The 22,977-nt window shown below is 36.0% G+C and overlaps 1 protein-coding gene across 1 annotated transcript; it reads right to left on the reverse strand.

The window, feature by feature from the left end:
- Positions 1-1,532: 1,532 nt before the first annotated feature.
- Positions 1,533-22,313, reverse strand: LOC117341472. Its single transcript, XM_033903331.1, has 4 exons — positions 22,009-22,313; positions 7,607-7,685; positions 6,174-6,362; positions 1,533-2,236 (listed from the first exon to the last, which is right to left on the reverse strand). Exons 1-4 carry the CDS (start codon positions 22,174-22,176, stop codon positions 2,028-2,030), a joined length of 645 nt encoding a protein of 214 aa, XP_033759222.1. The 5' UTR covers positions 22,177-22,313; the 3' UTR covers positions 1,533-2,027.
- Between the last annotated feature and the right edge of the window lie 664 nt (positions 22,314-22,977).

Here is a 22,977-nt window from a genome sequence, read left to right on the forward strand (position 1 = left end):
TTTTTTACTCGGTTACATCATCAGATGTCTCGATGTTCGTCACGTGACATTTTACAAGAGAGCCTTAATTCCGTCCGACATAACGTCTCGGTGTTCGTCACGTGACATTTTACAAGAGAGCCTTAATTCCATCCGACATTACGTCTCGGTGTTCGTCACGTGACATTTTACAAGAGAGCCTTAATTCCGTCCGACATTACGTCTCGGTGTTCGTCACGTGACATTTTACAAGAGAGCCTTAATTCCGTCCGACATTACGTCTCGGTGTTCGTCACGTGACATTTTACAAGAGAGCCTTAATTCCGTCCGACATTATGTCTCGGTGTTCGTCACGTAACATTTTACAAGAGGGCCTTTTTTAAAAATTTCTTCAGAATACATGTATATTGATTTTACATTTGAAATATTGATACATTTTTCTTTTACTAAACATGTCCTTTGACAGGATGCCTCTTCTAAAATTCTTAGTAACTCGGCGTCGCGGTCGACATTACATCGTATGCTATCAACAAAATGTGTACGTACCCACGTAACGTTGAAGGTTTTATCATAGATAAATAATGAGTGTAACGTACATACATCATGCATAGGGCAATGCTCTGCTGTTTAAGGGTTATATACTTAAGGCTGTATGCTACCTGATACGATAAAACTCTTGCTTGATTTAGAGTTAAGGATATATGCTACCTTACACAATTTTACTACGATTTTAGTTTGAGTTAAGGGTATAATTATGATATTATCATGCAACACTATATGGTATATCTTTGGCTAGATTTAGAGTTAAGGCTGTATGCTACCTTATATGATAAAACTCTGGCAGGATTAAGAGTTAAGGCTGTATGCTACCTTATATGATAAAACTCTGGCTGGATTTAGAGTTAAGGCTGTATGCTACCTTATATGATAAAACTCTGGCAGGATTAAGAGTTAAGGCTGTATGCTACCTTATATGATAAAACTCTGGCAGGATTAAGAGTTAAGGCTGTATGCTACCTTATATGATAAAACTCTGGCTGGATTTAGAGTTAAGGCTGTATGCTACCTTATATGATAAAACTCTGGCAGGATTAAGAGTTAAGGCTGTATGCTACCTTATATGATAAAACTCTGGCAGGATTAAGAGTTAAGGCTGTATGCTACCTTATATGATAAAACTCTGGCAGGATTTAGAGTTAAGGCTGTATGCTACCTTATATAATAAAACTCTGGCAGGATTTAGAGTTAAGAATATATGCTACCTTACATGATCAAACTCTGACTGTATAAAGAGTTAAGGATCTATGCTACTGTACCTTACACAAAATAACCGCGATTTGAGTTAAGGTTATAAGCGCAGTGGTTTGTTAAAGAGCTAATGATATATGTTACCATGTACAATATAACAGTTAAGACTGAAATAATATTGTACTTATTCGTTCAGTAGTTCATGATATAAACAGTATACATACACGTATAGTAACCCTGTGATTTGTAAAGGTAAAGGAGCAGAGCTTTTTTTACCCCCCCCCCCCCCCCCCCTCCCCCTTCGCTTATTTTATACCAACATATATTATACACGTGATTTGAGTTATATTAAGGTCACATGGTACCCTATATATTTTTTTTAAGGTACAAGAAATTTTAATGCCACAGAACATTTAACAATTTGGACTGCTGCCAGGGTTGAGGCCCTGGATTTCAGTATCCTGACAAATATATCCTCATACAAGAGGGCTCTCATTCATCACCTTACATTCATTTACACATTTCATTCCTTTATTTTACAAGAGAGCCTTAATTCTGTCTGACATTATGAAATGACATCTAATTTAAAAGTCATTTTACAGTTATAGTAAGGGTAATTACAGAGTACAAACACTACTGTGTCAGTTTGCCAGGTTCAGGTGACACAATATCGTTACACATTTAAACCAATATTTGGTGGCTGGTCAGATAAATCCACGGTAGATCATCTAAAGTAGTACCGATAAAATCTCCGTAATAAAACATCGTTATAAAATAATGTTTAAAAAAGTCCAACTAGTTTAGTTTTGCTCGCAGATGAAGCGATACTTTGCTGTACATGACCCATCAGTGAGGACATATTTCTCTGGTATCCTCCACAGTACCACACACGGCCCGTCATTGTTCATGTAGACTGTGGACCAATCAACGGACTGGTCCAGTATAGTGTTGTCAGGGAGTTTCCACACTCCGCCAAGATATGATCCGGCGACGAAGAATCCTAGTCGAGCTGTAAAGATATAATATATATATAAATATTCTGGTATGGTATACTTAGGTATCAATTTACACTGATATAGATATAGATTCTACATAACTCTCTGAGTACAACTATGTTATACAGAGGTCAGCATAGAAAATGATATATAATGTAGATAAAAGACTGGGTAATAAAGATACAATGTTATATAATGTTATATAATGTAGATACCGGACAGGGTCATACAGATACAATGTTATATAATGTTATATAATGTAGATACCGGACAGGGTAATACAGATACAATGTTATATAATGTAGATATCAGACAGGGTAATAAAGATACAATGTTATATAATGTAGATATCGGACAGGGTAATACAGATACAATGTTATATAATGTTATATAATGTAGATACCGGACAGGGAAATAAAGATACAATGTTATATAATGTTATATAATGTAGAAACCGGACAGGGTAATACAGATACAATGTTATATAATGTAGATATCAGACAGGGTAATACAGATACAATGTTATATAATGTAGATATCAGACAGGGTAATAAATATACAATGTTATATAGTGTAGATATCAGACAGGGTAATACAGATACAATGTTATATAATGTAGATATCAGACAGGGTAATAAAGATACAATGTTATATAATGTAGATATCGGAGAGGGTAATACAGATACAATGTTATATAATGTTATATAATGTAGATATCAGACAGGGTAATACAGATACAATGTTATATAATGTAGATATCAGACAGGGTAATAAATATACAATGTTATATAATGAAGATATCAGACAGGGTAATACAGATACAATGTTATATAATGTTATATAATGTAGATATCAGACAGGGTAATACACATACAATGTTATATAATGTAGATATCAGACAGGGTAATAAAGATACAATGTTATATAATGTAGATATCGGACAGGGTAATAAAGATACAATGTTATATAATGTTATATAATGTAGATATCAGACAGGGTAATAAAGATACAATGATATATAATGTAGATATCGGACTGGGTAATAAAGATACAATGTTATATAATGTAGATATCAGACAGGGTTATAAAGATACAGTGTTATATAATGTTATATAATGTAGATACCGGACAGGGTAATAAAGATACAATGTTATATAATGTTATATAATGTAGATATCGGACAGGGTTATAAAGATACGATGTTATATAATGTTATATAATGTAGATATCGGACAGGGTAATAAAGATACAATGTTATATAATGTTATATAATGTAGATACCAGACAGGGTAATAAAGATATAATGTTATATAATGTAGATATCAGACAGGGTAATAAAGATACAATGTTATATAATGTAGATATCAGACAGGGTAATAAAGATACAATGTTATATAATGTAGATATCGGACAGGGTAATAAAGATACAATGTTATATAATGTAGATATCAGACAGGGTAATAAAGATATAATGTTATATAATGTAGATACCGGACAGGGTAATAAAGATACAATGTTATATAATGTAGATATCAGACAGGGTATTAAAGATATAATGTTATATAATGTAGATACCGGACGGGGTAATAAAGATACAATGTTATATAATGTAGACATCAGACAGGGTAATAAAGATACAATGTTATATAATGTAGATATCAGACAGGGTAATAAAGATACAATGATATATAATGTAGATATCAGACAGGGTAATAAATATACAATGTTATATAATGTAGATATCGGACAGGGTAATAAATATACAATGTTATATAATGTAGAAATCAGACAGGGTATTAAAGATACAATGTTATATAATGTAGATACCGGACAGGGTAATAAAGATACAATGTTATGTAATGTAGATATCGGAGAGAGTAATAAAGATACAATGTTATATAATGTTATATAATGTTATATAATGTTATATAATGTTATATAATGTTATATAATGTAGATATCGGACAGGGTAATAAGATACAATGCTATATAATGTTACATAATGTAGATATCGGACTGGGTAATAACATATGCAATGATATATTCATTTAGATTATCGGACTGGGGAATAAAGATACAATTTAACATAATGTAAGATACTCGGACAGGGGTAATACATATACAATGTTATATAATGTAGATATCAGACAGGGTAATAAAGATACAATGTTACATAATGTAGATATCAGACAGGGTCATACAGATACAATGTTATATCGAGTTACAAGATAAAATGTTAATAATGTAGGTAAGAGGTTAAAATACAATGATATAATAGGATACAGGAGGTAATAAAGATACATTATATAATGTATATAATGTAGATACAGAAGGTAATAAGATAAAACTGATAATAATATCGACAGGGTATAAGATTATAATGTTTAGAATTCGACAGGAGTGAATAAAGATACAATGTTATATTTAGATATCGAGACGGGGAATAAGATCAGTACAATATAATATGAAGGTGAACGACAGCGGTATAAAGATAAATGTTATAATAATCCAGGACAGGTAATAAAGATACAATGTTATATAATGTAGATATCAGACAGGGTAAAAAGATACAAGTTATATATGTAATGATATCAGACAGGGTAATAAAATAAATTATATAATGTAGATATCGGACAGGGTAATAAAATAATATTAATGTTATATAATGTAGAAATCAGACAGGGTATTAAAGATACAATGTTATATAATGTAGATACCGGACAGGGTAATAAAGATACAATGTTATGTAATGTAGATATCGGAGAGAGTAATAAAGATACAATGTTATATAATGTTATATAATGTAGATATCGGACAGGGTAATAAAGATACAATGCTATATAATGTTACATAATGTAGATATCGGACTGAGTAATAAATATGCAATGATATATAATGTAGATATCGGACTGGGTAATAAAGATACAATGTTACATAATGTAGATATCGGACAGGGTAATAATGATACAATGTTATATAATGTAGATATCAGACTGGGTAATAAAGATACAATGTTATATAATGTTATATAATGTAGATATCAGACAGGGTAATAAAGATACAATGATATATAATGTAGATATCGGACAGGGTAATAAAGATATAATGTTATATAATGTAGACATCAGACAGGGTAATAAAGATACAATGTTATATAATGTAGACATCAGACAGGGTAATAAAGATACAATGTTATATAATGTAGATATCAGACAGGGTAATAAAGATACACAGTTATATAATGTAGATATCAGACAGGGTAATAAAGATACAATGATATATAATGTAGATATCAGACAGGGTAATAAAGATACAATGTTATATAATGTAGATATCAGACAGGGTAATAAAGATACAATGTTATATAATGTAGATATCAGACAGGGTAATACAGATACAATGTTATATAATGTAGATATCAGACAGGGTAATACAGATACAATGTTATATAATGTAGATATCAGACAGGGTAATAAAGATACAATGTTATATAATGTAGATATCAGACAGGGTAATAAAGATACACAGTTATATAATGTAGATATCAGACAGGGTAATACAGATACAATGTTATATAGTGTTATATAATGTAGACATCAGACAGGGTAATAAAGATACAATGTTATATAATGTAGATATCAGACAGGGTAATACAGATACAATGATATATACGTAACACACGGCCATTACGTACCTACCCATCTACCGGTAGTATATGTAAAACACGTCCTATCGTCCGTGGACACCCTCTGTATGATCACAGATAATTCCTATCGTCCGTAGACACCCTCTGTAGATTTCATTGGTTGTTATCTGCACGACTATTGGTTGTTATTTAGACGACTATTGGTTGTTATCTGGACGACTATTGGTTGTTATCTGGACGACTATTGGTTGTTATTTGGACGACTATTGGTTGTTATTTGGACGACTATTGGTTCTCAAACTTACTTGAAAATTTGAATCTGAGATGTTCTTTGTCATAGTAATCCTTTTTCTCAGCAGAATTGATGACTGCCAGACTGGCGTTTTCATCCGTACATGTCTGTACTGCGTCTGCGGAAGTGACTAGTTGATCATGGATTTTAAAGCAGAAATTCAGTTTTGATGACAACAAATAGTCTGTTCGTCGGCATGTGTCTGAAATATTAAAAAATATACCTTGTTATCAGTATCATAACACCCATCACATAACTACCCTGTTATCAGTGTCATAACACCCATCACATAACTACCCTATTATCAGTGTCATAACACCAATCACATAACTACCCTGTTATAAGTGTAATAACACCAATCACATAACTACCATGTTATCAGTGTCATAACACCCATCAAAAACTACCCTGTTATCAGTATCATAACACCCATCACACAACTACCCTGTTATCAGTATCATAACACCCATCACATAACTACCCTGTTATCAGTATCATAACAACCGTCACATAACTACCCTGTTATCAGTATCATAACACCCATCACACAACTACCCTGTTATCAGTATCATAACACCTATTACACAACTACCCTGTTATCGGTGTTATAACATCTATTATAATTACCCTGTTATCAGTGTCATAACACCCATCACATAACTACCCTGTTATCAGTATCATAACATCCATCATATAACTACCCTGTTATCAGTGTTATAACACCCATCACATAATTACCCTGTTATCGGTGTTATAACATCTATTATAATTACCCTGTTATCAGTGTCATAACACCCATCACATAACTACCCTGTTTTCAGAATCATAACACCCATCACATAACTACCCTGTTATCAGTATCATAACACCCATCACATAACTACCCTGTTATCAGTATCATAACACCCATCACATAACTACCCTGTTATCAGTATCATAACACCCATCACATAACTCCCCTGTTATCAGAATCATAACACCCATCACATAACTACCCTGTTATCAGTATCATAACACCCATCACATAACTACCCTGTTATCAGTATCATAACACCCATCACACAACTACCCTATTATCAGTATCATAACACCCATCACATAACTACCCTGTTATCAGTATCATAACACCCATCACATAACATCCCTGTTATCAGTATCATAACACCCATCAAAAACTACCCTGTTATCAGTATCATAACACCCATCACACAACTACCCTATTATCAGTATCATAACTAACATCACATAACATCCCTGTTATCAGTATCATAACACCTATCACACAACTACCCTGTTATCAGTATCATAACACCCATCACATAACTACCCTGTTATCAGTATCATAACACCCATCACACAACTACCCTGTTATCAGTATGATAACGCCCATCACATAACTATCGTCCTTACCCGGAGGTATTTATGTTATATAATATATGGCGTTACCTGGGTGGCATATAGCTGTGTTGTCTCGTAACTTGAGGCATTGAGTGTTCAGGGGACAGTTCAACAAATCACATGATCTCTGCAAAATGAAATCGTAAAATGTAATTTTGATTGACATCAATTGCGAAACAAGTCATATAAATCACTCTTGTTGGTCCGGAATGGGTGTCCTGCTGGGTGTCTTCGGCAGTATGGTTCAGTGAGGTGGCACTATAAATCGGCAAAAATTCCGGCCTATCACAAAGAGACTTTACACGAACATACCGCAGCCTCCCAAACCACAAATACGCACTCACCACACACATGCATGTCGCACGCACGGGAGGCCGTCCTTAAATGACATTAGCTGTTGATAGGACGTTAAACAAATTAAACCAAACCAAACCAAATTAGGATGAAAGAACTCGAAGGGTCTTAATTATTGTGGTAGGAAACCCGGGTATCCGGAGAAAACCAACGTGGTAGGTCATGTGACCGAACATATTTTCCACGTCCGATCGGGGATTTAAACCCAGACCGCCGAGGTGAACGGCATGTGTAATACTGCCGTATCTCTCTACCTCCATTATAACAACATTCAACATGATTGTATTTAAAGAAACTATAAGTCCCTTTGGGAGGAAATAGACCTATGGGCATAATTTTACATCAGAATTGAGTTCATATCTTGATGCCCAGCAAGGCTATATATGATAAGAAAAATAAATAAGTTTTCAGGGGTGATGAAAGACCCCAGGAAGCGGGGTGAGAGGGGGTGTCAGTCCCATTATAAATTTGAATCCCAGGGGATGTTACAACTGAAATATCAATTTCATACATTGCTTAGTTACTGAGAAAAAGGAAGAACAAAGGACGCATTAACAAACAGAAAGCAAGAACAGATGCAAAATTCAAATTAGATGAAGCAGAACACAATCGGAAAAGTAGACTTTATGATGATTACCGCACAATGGTTTATTGTTTTATTTAGTTTAACGTCCTATTAACAGCTAAGATGAAAGAATGAAGGAACTGAAGAGTAAACAGAAAGCAAGAACAGATGATGATTACCGCACAAATGAAAGAATGAAGGAACTGAAGAGTAAACAGAAAGCAAGAACTGATGATGACTAGCGTGCATCAGAAAGAATGAAATATCTTCAAAGTAAAAAGCGGGCACGGAGTTCTAAATATTACCAAGAAAAAGAACGAATTGCAAAACAATCTTGTAGACAAATTTTAAGAAACATTATCAATGAAAGAAAGGCAGGTAAAAGGACCAAAAAGTGAAGAGAAATGATCCAGCATTCAAATTGAAAGAATTGCAATGTAAAAGAGGAATATATTTCAATGATGTTATTGCTAAATTTCACAAAACAATAGCAGAAGGACCAGTCTATGTATGTACAAGTTGTCAACAAACATGGTTTAAACACTCTGTAACAGAAGTAAATAGAAATCTGGAACATAGCTCTGTTTTTACAAAATGCACCACTAGTTACAAATCAAAGAATGGTAAAGAATGGATATGTAGAACTTGTCTATAAGCTTTAAAGAGTGGGAAAATGCCAACATTGTCAACTGCCAATCAAATTTCTTTTCCTGATAAACCAGTTGAATTGGATTTGCATCAGCTTGAGGAACAATAAGTTGGATTAAGAATCCCTTTCAAGAAAATGCGTGAACTTCCTATTCATGAACATGTTGTCAATGTACCAGTTGACATACAACCAACCATCAAAGCTTTACCTCGACAGTTTGAACAAACCACAATACATGTTAGAAATGTTCACATCAGGATTGAGTTAATATATTGATGCCCAGCAAGGCTATATATGATTATGGAGTGGGGACCTGAATGGTTTCAAAGATAAAACCATTTCTACAATTTTGAATCCCTACCCGTAAGGATGCTACCAGACAAATATGGGCAATATCCATTACTTAGTTTCAGAGAAGTCGTTTATATCAATTAAGCCAAATTGACCCCTTTTGGCCCTACCCTCCGGTCCCCAGGGGGTCAGCCCCATCATTTGTACACTGTTTAATCCCAACCCAGTAATGGTGCTACCTTAGTTCTTCGGACCAGGTGAGCTAATAATACAGTCGGAGCTCTGTAACCGTATCATGCAAACTTTCCAATATGCACTAAATTTAGGATAGTTCCATCGTTAGTTAGGCACATTTCGACTTAGTACGAAGAAACATGTATAAAGAATTATTGAAAGCCAAAACTAGAGCTGCTAATAAAGGCCTTGTTCAGGCTTTTGTTCAGGAATCATTTGATGTAAATAAATCTTTATATGAGAAGATATACTCCTGGTATAATTATTGTCAACAATGTGAAAGGATAACAAGCAGATAGAGACTGTATCTTCATGGACTAATTTAGCTAACAGGAACAGAAAACTTCAAACCTGAATACAAAGATTACAGAAGTCTAACAGATGGAACGGTGTACCATGTGCTTTGCAAGTGCAATGACAATGGTCATTTCCGCCGTTGTAGTTACAAGTTTTCGGATCATAATACAAGTACTTCACTGTTAATGATGATAATCAAATGTGTCAACATTCAAAAACACCATGATAAAGATCTAGGAGTCACATAATTATATTAAGTATGCCGCGAAACCTGCTAATACTCCGCTAACATCTGTAACCTGCTAATACTCCGCTAACATCTGTAACCCGCTAATACTCCGCTAACATCTGTAACCCGCTAATACTCCGCTAACATATGTAACCCGCTAATACTCCGCTAACATCTGTAACCCGCTAATACTCCGCTAACATCTGTAACCCGCTAATACTCCGCTAACATCTGCAACCCGCTAATACTCCGCTAACATCTGAAACCTGCTAATACTCCGCTAACATCTGTTACCCGCTAATACTCCGCTAACATCTGTAACCCGCTAATACTCCGCTAACATCTGTAACACGTTGTCAGTTGTGAGCGGCGTATGTTACACCTCGTTTAAAATGTAAACAAAGATTCAACGCAAATAAATATAACAGTAGGGAAAGCAGTTGTACCAACATTAAAGGTAAATGTAGCAGAAATGTACTGTATCATTTACTGTATCATTTACTGCTGTATTTTATTATTTTCCAGATTCAAATTGAAAATCCTGATTCTTTGGACCGAGCATTGGTGCTTAGCACGTGTATAAGTCAAAGACTGATTATATATAGACTGATATGTAGAATATCTATTGGTCTATAATCGGTCTTCAGGTGTTTGAAATTCTGCCAGTGAATAGAGTTATATATATATATATATAACAAAAAAAAATATGATACCACTATGAAAAGAACACGTTTTTAGACATCAAGTGCTTAGCATGAATTATAGAAAAATACTAACCCCTGTTGATTTTTCTATACCAAATATACCAATTTAACAATTTTATTTATTTTGGAGTTCCCATCTAGAAATCGGAGGTCCCGGGTTCGAGTCCTGGTCTGGATGTTGTATTTTCATCTCCTATCCATCAAAGTCAGGGTTGAATGAGGGAGAATTATAGCAGAACTGGACTATTCATTTTCTTATGAAATGTGTGATTGTTAGAAAATTGGATTGATGAAGGTTTGGCACTCGTGATAGATGCTATTAAAAAGCAATTGGGAAAAATTGAGGGTATAATGATCAAAAGTCGGTAATATGAAACTTGGGTAAAAGAATGGATCATAGGTTATTAAAATTAATATCAAATGCCATCATAAAGCTTTTTATGACATAAGATACAATCACACAACTACTTTCTTATCAATGGTTGTGGAATTGGTCAGTAATTTATATACATATCATGTGTCTATCAAAAACCTGATAATTTCAACAAACCTATCACGGTATATATGGTCAACAAGGGTGTAGGATCATTTCCCAGTTTTTACAACATACATACCTATAGGTAATTGAACTTTTATTAAAAAAAAAAAAAAAGAAACAACAAGAACCTAACCTAACATACTATTCAATGAGAAATGCGGCCATCTCAAATTCCATAGAATTATATATTTTGATTTTTTTTATAAGATATATCTTAAATATGTATTCTGGTAAATATACGGCCATGCTGCAGATGATTATCCCGTGATAAATTACCGGTATAATTATTTCAATGCTTTCAAAAGGAATCAAACGATAGGGACCTCTGCATGACTGACTAGTTTTGTGACAGTGTTTTTGGAAAATTGGTAACATTTTACATGTAAATTATGTTAAAAACATGGCCTTGTTTCACGAGTATCATGCTTACCAGGCTTTATAATGCAGTGTAATGGTTTGGTTTGGTTTGGTTTATTTTGTTTAACGTCCTATTAACAGCTAAGGTCATTTAAGGACGGCTTCCCGTGCGTGCGATATGCATGTTTGTGGTGAGTGCGTATGTGTGTTTTGGGAGGCTGCGGTATGTTCGTGTTAAGTCTCCTTGTGATAGGCCGGAACTCTAGATGTATATATCATGGCACACACCAATGTTGACCACTGACTGTCCTCTTCCCTGCTCAGTTATTTGGTGTATATTATTTGCCGTTTCATTTTTTCTGTGTTTTTCGGAAGTTTTAATCAGTGGACATCACTGGGAACTTTTAATGTCTCTTTGGGGAAAATAAGGCTAAAACAGACTGGGAATGGAGTCATGTTGTGCACACAGTTATACAGACAGGAAAAACACTATTGCTCATTATATACTCCTTCAGGTCGGTTCACCTCAAAATGATAATAATAAGTCATTATAACAGTGATATTTGACCTATTAAACCTGTGCTTGCATTTCTCAAGGCTGGATCAGGTCAGCACAAGTTCAAATATTACCGTTATAATGATTTATTATGGTCATTTTTAGGCAAGCCAACCTGATCCAGCCATGATGTCATCATGTACATGTACGTGTGATTTATTGCTGTTTATCTTTTTAGTGTTGCTTTATAAAGATTAGCAGAAATGTTCTCAGGAAAAAGGTGTTCTGCAGTAAAACATTCAAAACAAATTTTAAAAATATATATGTGATATGCTTTTATAATGTATAGTTACAGATGTGTTCTTTTCCTTTTTTTAATTTAATAGACAAAATACAAACTTGTTATTTTAATATTATATTCCCATTGTGCAAATATTATTCTCTTTCTACAGTGTAGCTCAACCAAAATGATAAAACTATCAATCAGGGATGTACAAATAACACAAAAAAGTCCTCAAGTGACCTATTCTAATCGCCTTTTGTCCGTCGTGCGTCCGTAAACAATTTAAATGTTCGACTTCTTCTCCAAAACCGCTGAACCAAATTCAATGAAATTTGGCAGGAAGCTTCTATAGCTATATAAAGGTCAACCTAAATTGTGAAGTATATGCTCCCTACCCACCAGGGGCCTGTGGGGCGGGGCCAAAAAGGGTCAAATTCACTTCAACTTCAAAAATCTCTACTCTCAGATACCTTGGAATCTAAACTCTTGTTTGATTTCTATTGGAATTCATTCTAACCTGATTAACATTATCAGCCTGGGATGACAGTTTGGTGGTATGCAGATGTTGGCACATGTTCAATATATCCATTACAGGAAAATGTCACTATGGACTTTTGAGCAAATGGTGAGAAGTTAATTTGGATAATATAGTTTATTCATTTCATCAAGGGGTAAAGGTTTATAACACTACACAATGTTCAGGTTGCAGAATTGTTGGCAAAGAAAGAACATTATTTTCTTTTTATCCTGTTATGTTAATGTGCTCGTAATATGTGCCCAGAGTAATATATTCGTAAAATGTGTCCAAATTAGTTCAAATAAAGTTCTTTGTGAATGTATACATGTTGTAAAGGTTTCAAAAATAGGCCAGGCAGAGTTTCAAACCAAGACAAATTGGAAGTGCTCTGTTTAGAATGGCAAACATTTTCCATTAGTTATCAAAGAGAAGAAAGTGGACAAGTTTTCCAGTTTATTTATAGTGAATGAAATGACAAAAGGGAATCAGTCTAATTATATACTTTGCCAAAATATCAAATTTAAATTACCGAGAATGCTCTTTCATTTGATGGAGTTATTTATATAATAGTTTTCTTTTAAATGTAGGCGGCTCATGAGGTATCGTCGGCATCAACGTAAGAGGCCCAACATCGGTATGTTACGCAGAGGAAAGAAGCCTCACAGAGAACTTCCCAGTCAGTTAAGGCAAACATTGATAAAGCACATTAAAAAAAGAAAGGAAAATTCACAGAAAGACAGAGAAAAGGGAGGAAATATGAGGACATTTGTGTTGGAAATACGGTGCTAATTCACAATGCACGGAAGGCTGCTACAAGGCAGAAGGGAAATTAAGATCCCAACTACCATGGTCCGTATAAAGTGGTGAATATAGATGGCAAGAGTGCCACTCTACAGAATGATTTAGGACGTACTCTTAAGAGGAAAAGGAGCATAGACCACCTGCAACTGTTTATAGATCTTGAGAATACAGTTTTGTGCCCGTAGGACACCTTCGACAAGACGACTGATGAGAGAACAGATTTGTGGGCGCAGGACACATTTGACAATACTACTGATGGGAATACAGTTTTGTGCCCGCAGGACATCTTTGACAAGACTACTGATGAGAGTAAAATTTCTTGTGTGCAGGTCACTGTTGGACAATGCATTAAAGATGTCAGTACATATGGCAGTTTGAATAATCTTTTTAACTTATAAGTGAACTTAATTTATCAAAGATATCATTAGAATTTCAAGATCACCACTGTCCACAACAGAGTTTCTTGAAGGAGGTTATCAGTGTATCAGAGGCAGAGTTAGAGTGCTTTGGCCCACTATTGTTACCCCATCTGAGACATTTGGATTTGAACTTATCAGTAAAAACATCGGTGGCTATGCTAACGTATGCAGTATGTGTGAAGGCCTGTCATCAGTTTCAGGCACTGATGACCATTGCGCAAACACTCAAGGAGGTATCAGCCAATCTCGGGGATGTTAATATTCACACGCTTCCACATCTCTACCAAGCACAGAGACTCACAGTTGGAGGCGAGACACTAGAGGTGGTACACATGGCAACTCTAGATGAGGGGAAGTGGATTAACGACAAGGTAACTCTAGAGGAAGTGGTTAACGACAAGGTAACTCTAGAGGAAGGGAAGTGGATTAACGACAAGGTAACTCTAGAGGAAGTGGATTAACGACAAGGTAACTCTAGAGGAAGGGAAGTGGATATACGATAAGGTAACTCTAGAGGAGGGGAAGTGGATTGATGACAAGGTAACTTTAGAGGAAGGGAAGTGGATTAACGACAAGGTAACTCTAGAGGAAGCGGATTAACGACAAGGTAACTCTAGAGGAAGTGGATTAACGACAAGGTAACTCTAGAGGAAGTGGATTAACGTCAAGTTAACTCTAGAGGAAGGGAAGTGGATTAACGACAAGGTAACTCTAGAGGAAGGGAAGTGGATTAAATACAAGGTAACTCTAGAGGAGGGGAAGTGGATTAACGACAAGGTAACTCTAGAGGAAGGGAAGTGGATTAACGACAAGGTAACTCTAGAGGAGGGGAAGTGGATTAAAGACAAGGTAACTCTAGAGGAAGGGAAGTGGATTAACGACAAGGTAACTCTAGAGTTCATGTTCATGTTCAATTTGTTAATACATATACTCCCAAAGGGACTGAAAGACCCTACAGATTATTTTTACAACATAATTGTGCGTAAAGAAACTAAGTCTCTTAGGGTGGGGAAAGACCCTTGGGCCTATTTTACATAAGAATTGTGTTTATCCCTTAACGTCCAGCGATGCCATACAAAGTTATGGGATGGAGGGTCAAAGTAACCATTTTTGAAAAATCTGTTTCACCAAGGATGTTTCTGACCAAATTGGGTTCAAATCCATTCATAACTTTATGACTAGTAGTGATTTAAGGAATTCCCTCTATTTCCCCTATTGGGCCCTGCCCCTTTGGCCCCTTGGGGTCAGAATAAAAAAAATATACAAACTCTTTCCCCCTTCCCCAAACGATGTTGCTGGCCAAATTTGGTTGATTTCCATTTAGAACTTTATGACTAGTAGTGATACAAAGACGAATCTCTATTTACCCTATTTGGTCCCATCCTTTAGGCACAAAGGGGGTCAGAGTCAAATTTAGAACAAACCTTGTTTTTCTGTGTTTGTTCCTGTTTTGTCTATTCATAGTTTGTTTGGCTGTTGTTAATATCTATCCAGGTATTGATTTGATTTGTATTAGATGTAATATGATAATGGATGAATGTGTTGAAAGTGTGTCTTAAGTGTCGTATGTCATGTTTAATGTATAAATATGTAAAAAATTCTGAAAAATTAAAAATTAAAAAAATTCAATGCAAGCTTCCATGGTCAAAGGTAAACCACAATTGTGAATAATATGGTCTCGACCAATCCCCCCTCAAAGGGCCTGATGGGGCCAAATGACAAAAACTTGCTTCCCCCTAGGGAAGGAATAAAGTTAACAATAGATTATTAATACAGACTTGGTTAGACTTCTTAGTATGGGATTCCTGCTGTAATGGCACTGACTGACCTCCAGTGGCTTATGGGCGGGGCCAAAAAGGTTCAAATTAATTGATGATATAAAAAAAGCTTCTTAACTTCTTCTAAAAAAGAGCTGTTGGAGAACAACATAGCTCGTCTCGCAAATATTTGTCAATAATTAATTAAAATATATTAATTGGAATGGTTTCGCAAATTACATTAATAATATTTATATTGTTTACTTGATCAGATTATGCTTTGTGAATTGATGCAATTTTCAAAACCATACCAATTTATATATATATAAATTATTTATTGACAAACATTCGGGAGACAAGCTATGCTGTTGTAGATTAAATGAATATATTAAATACAAATGTAATTGCTTTTGGACATATTTCTTCAATTTTTTTACAAAATATTATCCTAATGAGAGTTGTCTCCCTTGAAAAATGTGGACCGGTATAAATTGTCTACTGTGAGCGTTTTCACATTGTTTTATTTTCAGTTTCACCCCGAGAAGGGATAGTGTAACTCCATAGGGACTCTTTTACCAAATATCAGCACCCTAGTACAATCATAAAGTGATGTTAAATAGCTTTCAACATTTGCAATTTTTTTTTTAAATGTGTTTTTTCCCCAAAATAATATTCCAGTTTAACTCCGGCAAGGGATAGTTTAACCCCCACAGGGAACCTAATACCATCTATTACTATGCCTTTCAACACTCACAATATAAACTTAACACAAAGTCCAAAGATTAAAAAAAAAAAAAAAAACCCCAAAAAAACCCACAGATTTAAAAAGAAAAAAATCCTATTTTTTTTTAAAGTTTTACTCCAGGAAAGGATTGTCTTACTCCATAGCCACTCTATTGCCAAATATCAGCACCCTAGTACAATTATACAGTGATGTATTAAAACCTCTTAACACTTGCACCAAAAACTTAACGCAGAAATATTCTTAGTCCAAAAATTTGAAAATTCTGGTTTTTCCCCCAAAAAATCTTTTAGTTTAACTCCGGCAGGGGATAGTTTAACCCAAGGTGGGGGTATATTACCAATTATCAGTACCCTAGTACAATTATAAAGTGATGTATTAATACCTTTCAACATTTGCACCAAAAACTTAACGCAAACAATTTCTAAGTCTAAAATTTTTCAAAAATCTGTTTTTTTCCCCAAAAAAATCTTTTAGTTTTACTCCGGCAGGGGAAAGTTTGACACCCACAGGGACCATATTACCATAAATTACTATGCCTTTCAACACTTGCACCAAAAATTTAACATTTGGAAAACCAACGCCGACGCCGACGCCGGAGTAACGACTTAAGCTCTCACTCTTCTTCGAAGTGACGAGCTAAAAACAAATAAGTAAGAATCAAATACACTTCTTATACGGAAGGGTTTTAAGTTCTTTTACCAAAATTGTGAGATTCATGACCCTTAGGTCTCATGTTTGCCTCTTGGGAGGGGATAAACTTATCATTTGTTTGATTTCTATTGTAATTCATTCCAACATTGTTATCATTATCACGATGTGATGACAACTCGATGGTATGGAAATGTCCATGACTGACAATCTAGAATTCTTAATCCAAAAGTTTTGATGTATTGCTGACTTCAGTACTTCTACCATTTAACGACCTCCTTCAACATAATGAAGACTATGTTGTGTATGTGTGTGGCATGGAATGACAGAAATGGTGTTTAATATTGGTAGGATGCAATGGTACATAAATAACATTTAGAAAATCTTGATAATTATTTAAAATACTTATTGTCACTTCCCAATATAGATCGTCCAATCGCGGTGGCCGTGTGGTTTAGGTGTTTTTTAAGATAAAAACGTTGGTCCGACACTTTATCACTAGCCCTCCACATCTGGTGGGTTCAAAACCTACGTGGGGCGGGTGCCAGGTACGGTACGCGAATGATTAAAACATAGTTTTAAGTATTTCCCGGTCAAATAAACCCTAATATTTTACATATAATACAGTTGGGCATTAAAACACATATATTTGGGTCCGTCCTCTGGGTGTCTTTGGCAGTATGCTTCAGTGTGGTAGCACTATAAATCGGCAAAAAATCCGGCCTATCGCATGGAGACTTAACACGAACATACCGCATCCTCCCCAAACACACATACAATACGCATGCATGTCACACGCACGTGATGCCGTCCTTATATGATCTTAACTGCTTATATGACGTTGAACAAATACAACCAAGCCAATCTATGCTGATCATTATACTGACCACTATACTCACCATTTACGGACCAATATACCGATGATTAATGAACACTTTACTGATCATTGCACTGACCATTATATTGATTATTTTACTGATCATTATACTGGGGGCCGCGGTGGCCGAGTGGTTAAGGTGTCTCCGACAATTTACCACTAGCCCTCCAACACTTGGTTTCGAGTTTGAATCTACCCGAGACCAGGAACTGACCATAGGCCGATGGTTTTTCTCCGGGTACTCTGGCTTTCCTCCACCTCAAAAAACCAGGACGTCCTCAAATGATTATAGCTGTTTATAGGACGTTAAAACAAAATAAACCAAACCAAACCAAACTATTCTGACTCCCTTGTCTGATTGTTTACCTGATCCTAATTCAGTGCCGTCTTGTTGACAACCCTATATAGTGGCCCTTGTCTGATTTCATTACCTGATCCTTATTCAGTGTCGTGTAGTTGACAACACTGTGTAATGACCCTTGTCTGATTCCATTACCTGATCCTAATTCAGTGCCGTCTTGTTGACAACACTGTGTAATGACCCTTGTCTGATTTCATTACCTGATCCTAATTCAGTGCCGTCTTGTTGACAACACTGTGTAATGACCCTTGTCTGATTTCATTACCTGATCCTAATTCAGTGCCGTCTTGTTGACAACCCTATGAAGTGGCCTTTGTCTTATTTCATTACCTTATCCTAATTCAGTGCCGTGTTGTTGACAACACTATGTAATGACCCTGGTCTGAATTGATTACCTGATCCTAATTCAGTGCCGTCTTGTTGACAACACTATGTAGTGGCCCCTGTCTGATTTGATTACCTGATCCTAATTCAGTGCCGTCTTGTTGACAACACTATGTAGTGGCCCCTGTCTGATTTCATTACCTGATCCTAATTCAGTGCCGTCTTGTTGACAACACTATGTAGTGGCCCCTGTCTGATTTCATTACCTGATCCTAATTCAGTGCCGTCTTGTTGACAACCCTATGTAGTGGCCCCTGTCTGATTTGATTACCTGATCCTAATTCAGTGCCGTCTTGTTGACAACACTATGTAGTGGCCCCTGTCTGATTTCATTACCTGATCCTAATTCAGTGCCGTCTTGTTGACAACACTATGTAGTGGCCCCTGTCTGATTTCATTACCTGATCCTAATTCAGTGCCGTCTTGTTGACAACCCTATGTAGTGGCCCCTGTCTGATTATATTACCTGATCCTAATTCAGTGCCGTTTTGTTGACAACCCTATGTAGTGGCCCCTGTCTGATTTGATTACCTGATCCTAATTCAGTGCCGTCTTGTTGACAACCCTATGTAGTGGCCCTTGTCTGATTTGATTACCTGATCCTAATTCAGTGCCGTCTTGTTGACAACCCTATGTAGTGGCCCTTGTCTGATTTGATTACCTGATCCTAATTCAGTGCCGTCTTGTTGACAACACTATGTAGTGGCCCTTGTCTGATTTGATTACCTGATCCTAATTCAGTGCCGTCTTGTTGACAACCCTATGTAGTGGCCTTTGTCTTATTTCATTACCTGATCCTAATTCAGTGCCGTCTTGTTGACAACACTATGTAATGACCCTGGTCTGAATTGATTACCTGATCCTAATTCAGTGCCGTCTTGTTGACAACACTATGTAGTGGCCCCTGTCTGATTTGATTACCTGATCCTAATTCAGTGCCGTCTTGTTGACAACACTATGTAGTGGCCCCTGTCTGATTTGATTACCTGATCCTAATTCAGTGCCGTCTTGTTGACAACACTATGTAGTGGCCCCTGTCTGATTTTATTACCTGATCCTAATTCAGCGCCGTCTTGTTGACAACCCTATGTAGTGGCCCCTGTCTGATTATATTACCTGATCCTAATTCAGTGCCGTTTTGTTGACAACCCTATGTAGTGGCCCCTGTCTGATTTGATTACCTGATCCTAATTCAGTGCCGTCTTGTTGACAACCCTATGTAGTGGCCCTTGTCTGATTTGATTACCTGATCATAATTCAGTGCCGTCTTGTTGACAACACTATGTAGTGGCCCCTGTCTGATTTGATTACCTGATCCTAATTCAGTGCCGTCTTGTTGACAACCCTATGTAGTGGCCCTTGTCTGATTTCATTACCTGATCCTAATTCAGTGCCGTCTTGTTGACAACACTATTTATCCCATAACCACGCTTGTTTCACAACTGATATTTCACGTGATAACATTCGTAGCAGTGTGTTATTGTTTTTGTTTACACACCGCAGTGTGTAACCACTTTCCAAGCCTCCGATTGGTCATTTGTGACCTCCAACGAATCTGATTGGCTAACCTCTGGCCTTTGACCACGGACTATTTTTACTACTCTCACTTATCTTCTCTTTTTTTTGCCGTCTGTCTTCAAAAGATCAGCATGGACACGTTTTGTGGATTTTTTGGTGCTCAACATTAGCATATTAAACTGGATGAGAGGGGTCCCCGGGTGTCCTCATGGAAATGTCGATTAATCTGGGGATTGAGTCGTACGAAATATAATTTGATGGTAAAATAGACGACGGAGGCGAGATATTGCATCGGTTATAGGCCTATAAGTAGCGAATTGAAACTGACCCCTCCCCCCTTGATTCTAGATATGCAGCGGATCCTGATAGCAATGAATGCAATTATCAAAACAATGTACAAATGTAATACAAAATGGTTATATCAATGAAACGGTCGCACCATCTAACATAACTGTTTGGCAGCTTCCCTTTTAGTGGGTGTCATTCGGTACGGAACAGAAAACAAATCAACGAAAAAACTCAAGTTTTCTTATCATTCCACTTACCTTTATTACGAATATATTTATCCCAAACACAAAAATTTAAAATCATCTTCAAACATTTGTCTCATGTCAGTAAACTGACGAGATTTCGTGTAAACACACTGACAAACGTAAACTACATAACTGTTAGGCTTGCTCAACACTCAAGCTCGGTTTCCGAAATATTTGTTGAAATGCACGATGTCTTGAATAAATAAATCTCAGAATGAACATTTAACATCACAATAACCAGTAATAGCATACCTACGAAATCCAGGAAAGGACCGATAATTGAATCTGACATGATTAGTCTAATATTCAGCGGTGACGTTCGACTTCGCGATATCGATGACGGTGTCGTCTTCGAATATTTCGAGCGGAGTTATTTAAACAAGTTACCTATTAATAAATTACACAGATACAAGGACTTTCAAACTTATATTTCGTTTTATAAAATAATATCATGTACAAATATAGTACAGAAGATATGAGTCGTGCATCTAAAATAGATGATAAGCTTTCGTTCATAACGAACTATATTTTGTCCCGTAGTGATTTGGTTCACGGAATTTTGTTGCTACGTTGGGAGAATTTGAACTTGACATGCGTACATTTGTAAGTAAAGAAGTTATGGGATAAACAAGTTCCCCTACTCGCGACGATTGTTTATCATTTTTATCCAACTCTCGTTAGTTAATTTTCTAATTTTGAAAAGACACTCGCTAAAGCTCGTGTCTTTTCAAAATTAGAAAATTAACTAACTCGAGTTGGATAAAAATGATAAACAATCTCCACTCGTTGGGGAACCTCTATGTAGTGGCCCCTGTCTGATTTGATTACCTGATCCTAATTCAGTGCCGTGTTGTTGACAACCCTATGTAGTGGCCCCTGTCTGATTTGATTACCTGATCCTCATTTAGCGCCGTCTTGTTGACCACACTGTGTTGTGACCCTTGTCTGAATTCTAGGATATCATCCAGAGTATGTCCGGCAGTTACAACGGAGTTCATTTCACACTTTAGTTGATCTTTGTCGTAGTTGATAGAATCACAGTTAACTTTTCTATAACACATTTGAATACACTGCTGATAGCCGACATTATATACAGTAGTCTGTACAAATCCGGGCAGGTAACGGTCTCTTCCTTCTCCATAACGTTGGCAACTTTTACTTGAAATATCTACTGTTATTGAAAATATGTAGAAAAGCGATAAGCATTGTCCTCGACTCATGTTCTATGTTAGAATCAAGAACATGGCGCTCACTGGTATATCATATTCGTCAGACTGTTTCCTATTGTTTTATTAATATAATGCTAATGCTAAATATGAATTCCCCACGGTGGAATATCTGTATACATCAGTGATAAGGCAGCTCTAGCGTCGTATAATCCGCTATCAAATGATGGCTAAAATCAATTAGCCCCGTCCACCAACATCTCATTACAACACTAATTGGAATTATACACCGTTTGAAACATCAGTCAGGCGTTACACGAACGCTCCCTGTTGACATAAATATTAACCAGCTACACAAGCCATCGATCAATACTGTAAACATCTTAAGATACACTTCTTTTATTTCGGTCCAAAGAACGAGCTGAAGTTGGATTAATTTGTAACTATCGACATCCAAGTTATGTTTCCTCGATACATACATTAATACTTCATTCTGTCCGATTAGTTAACGGAATACAGACAAGACATTAACATATTTAAATGGTAATTGTCTCGGTTGAGAGTATCATAATATGACCAATTGGTACCAGGGGACCGTGTTTAGATGTGCATACCACTGTTTCTTTTTATTTGAAAGATTGGTTGTCATGGTAGTCACTATGGACATGTTTTATTGTTGTACCTGAAACATTGGTG

Source organism: Pecten maximus, chromosome 13 (assembly GCF_902652985.1).
Source record: "Pecten maximus chromosome 13, xPecMax1.1, whole genome shotgun sequence".
NCBI classification, from domain to species: Eukaryota; Metazoa; Mollusca; class Bivalvia; order Pectinida; family Pectinidae; genus Pecten; species Pecten maximus.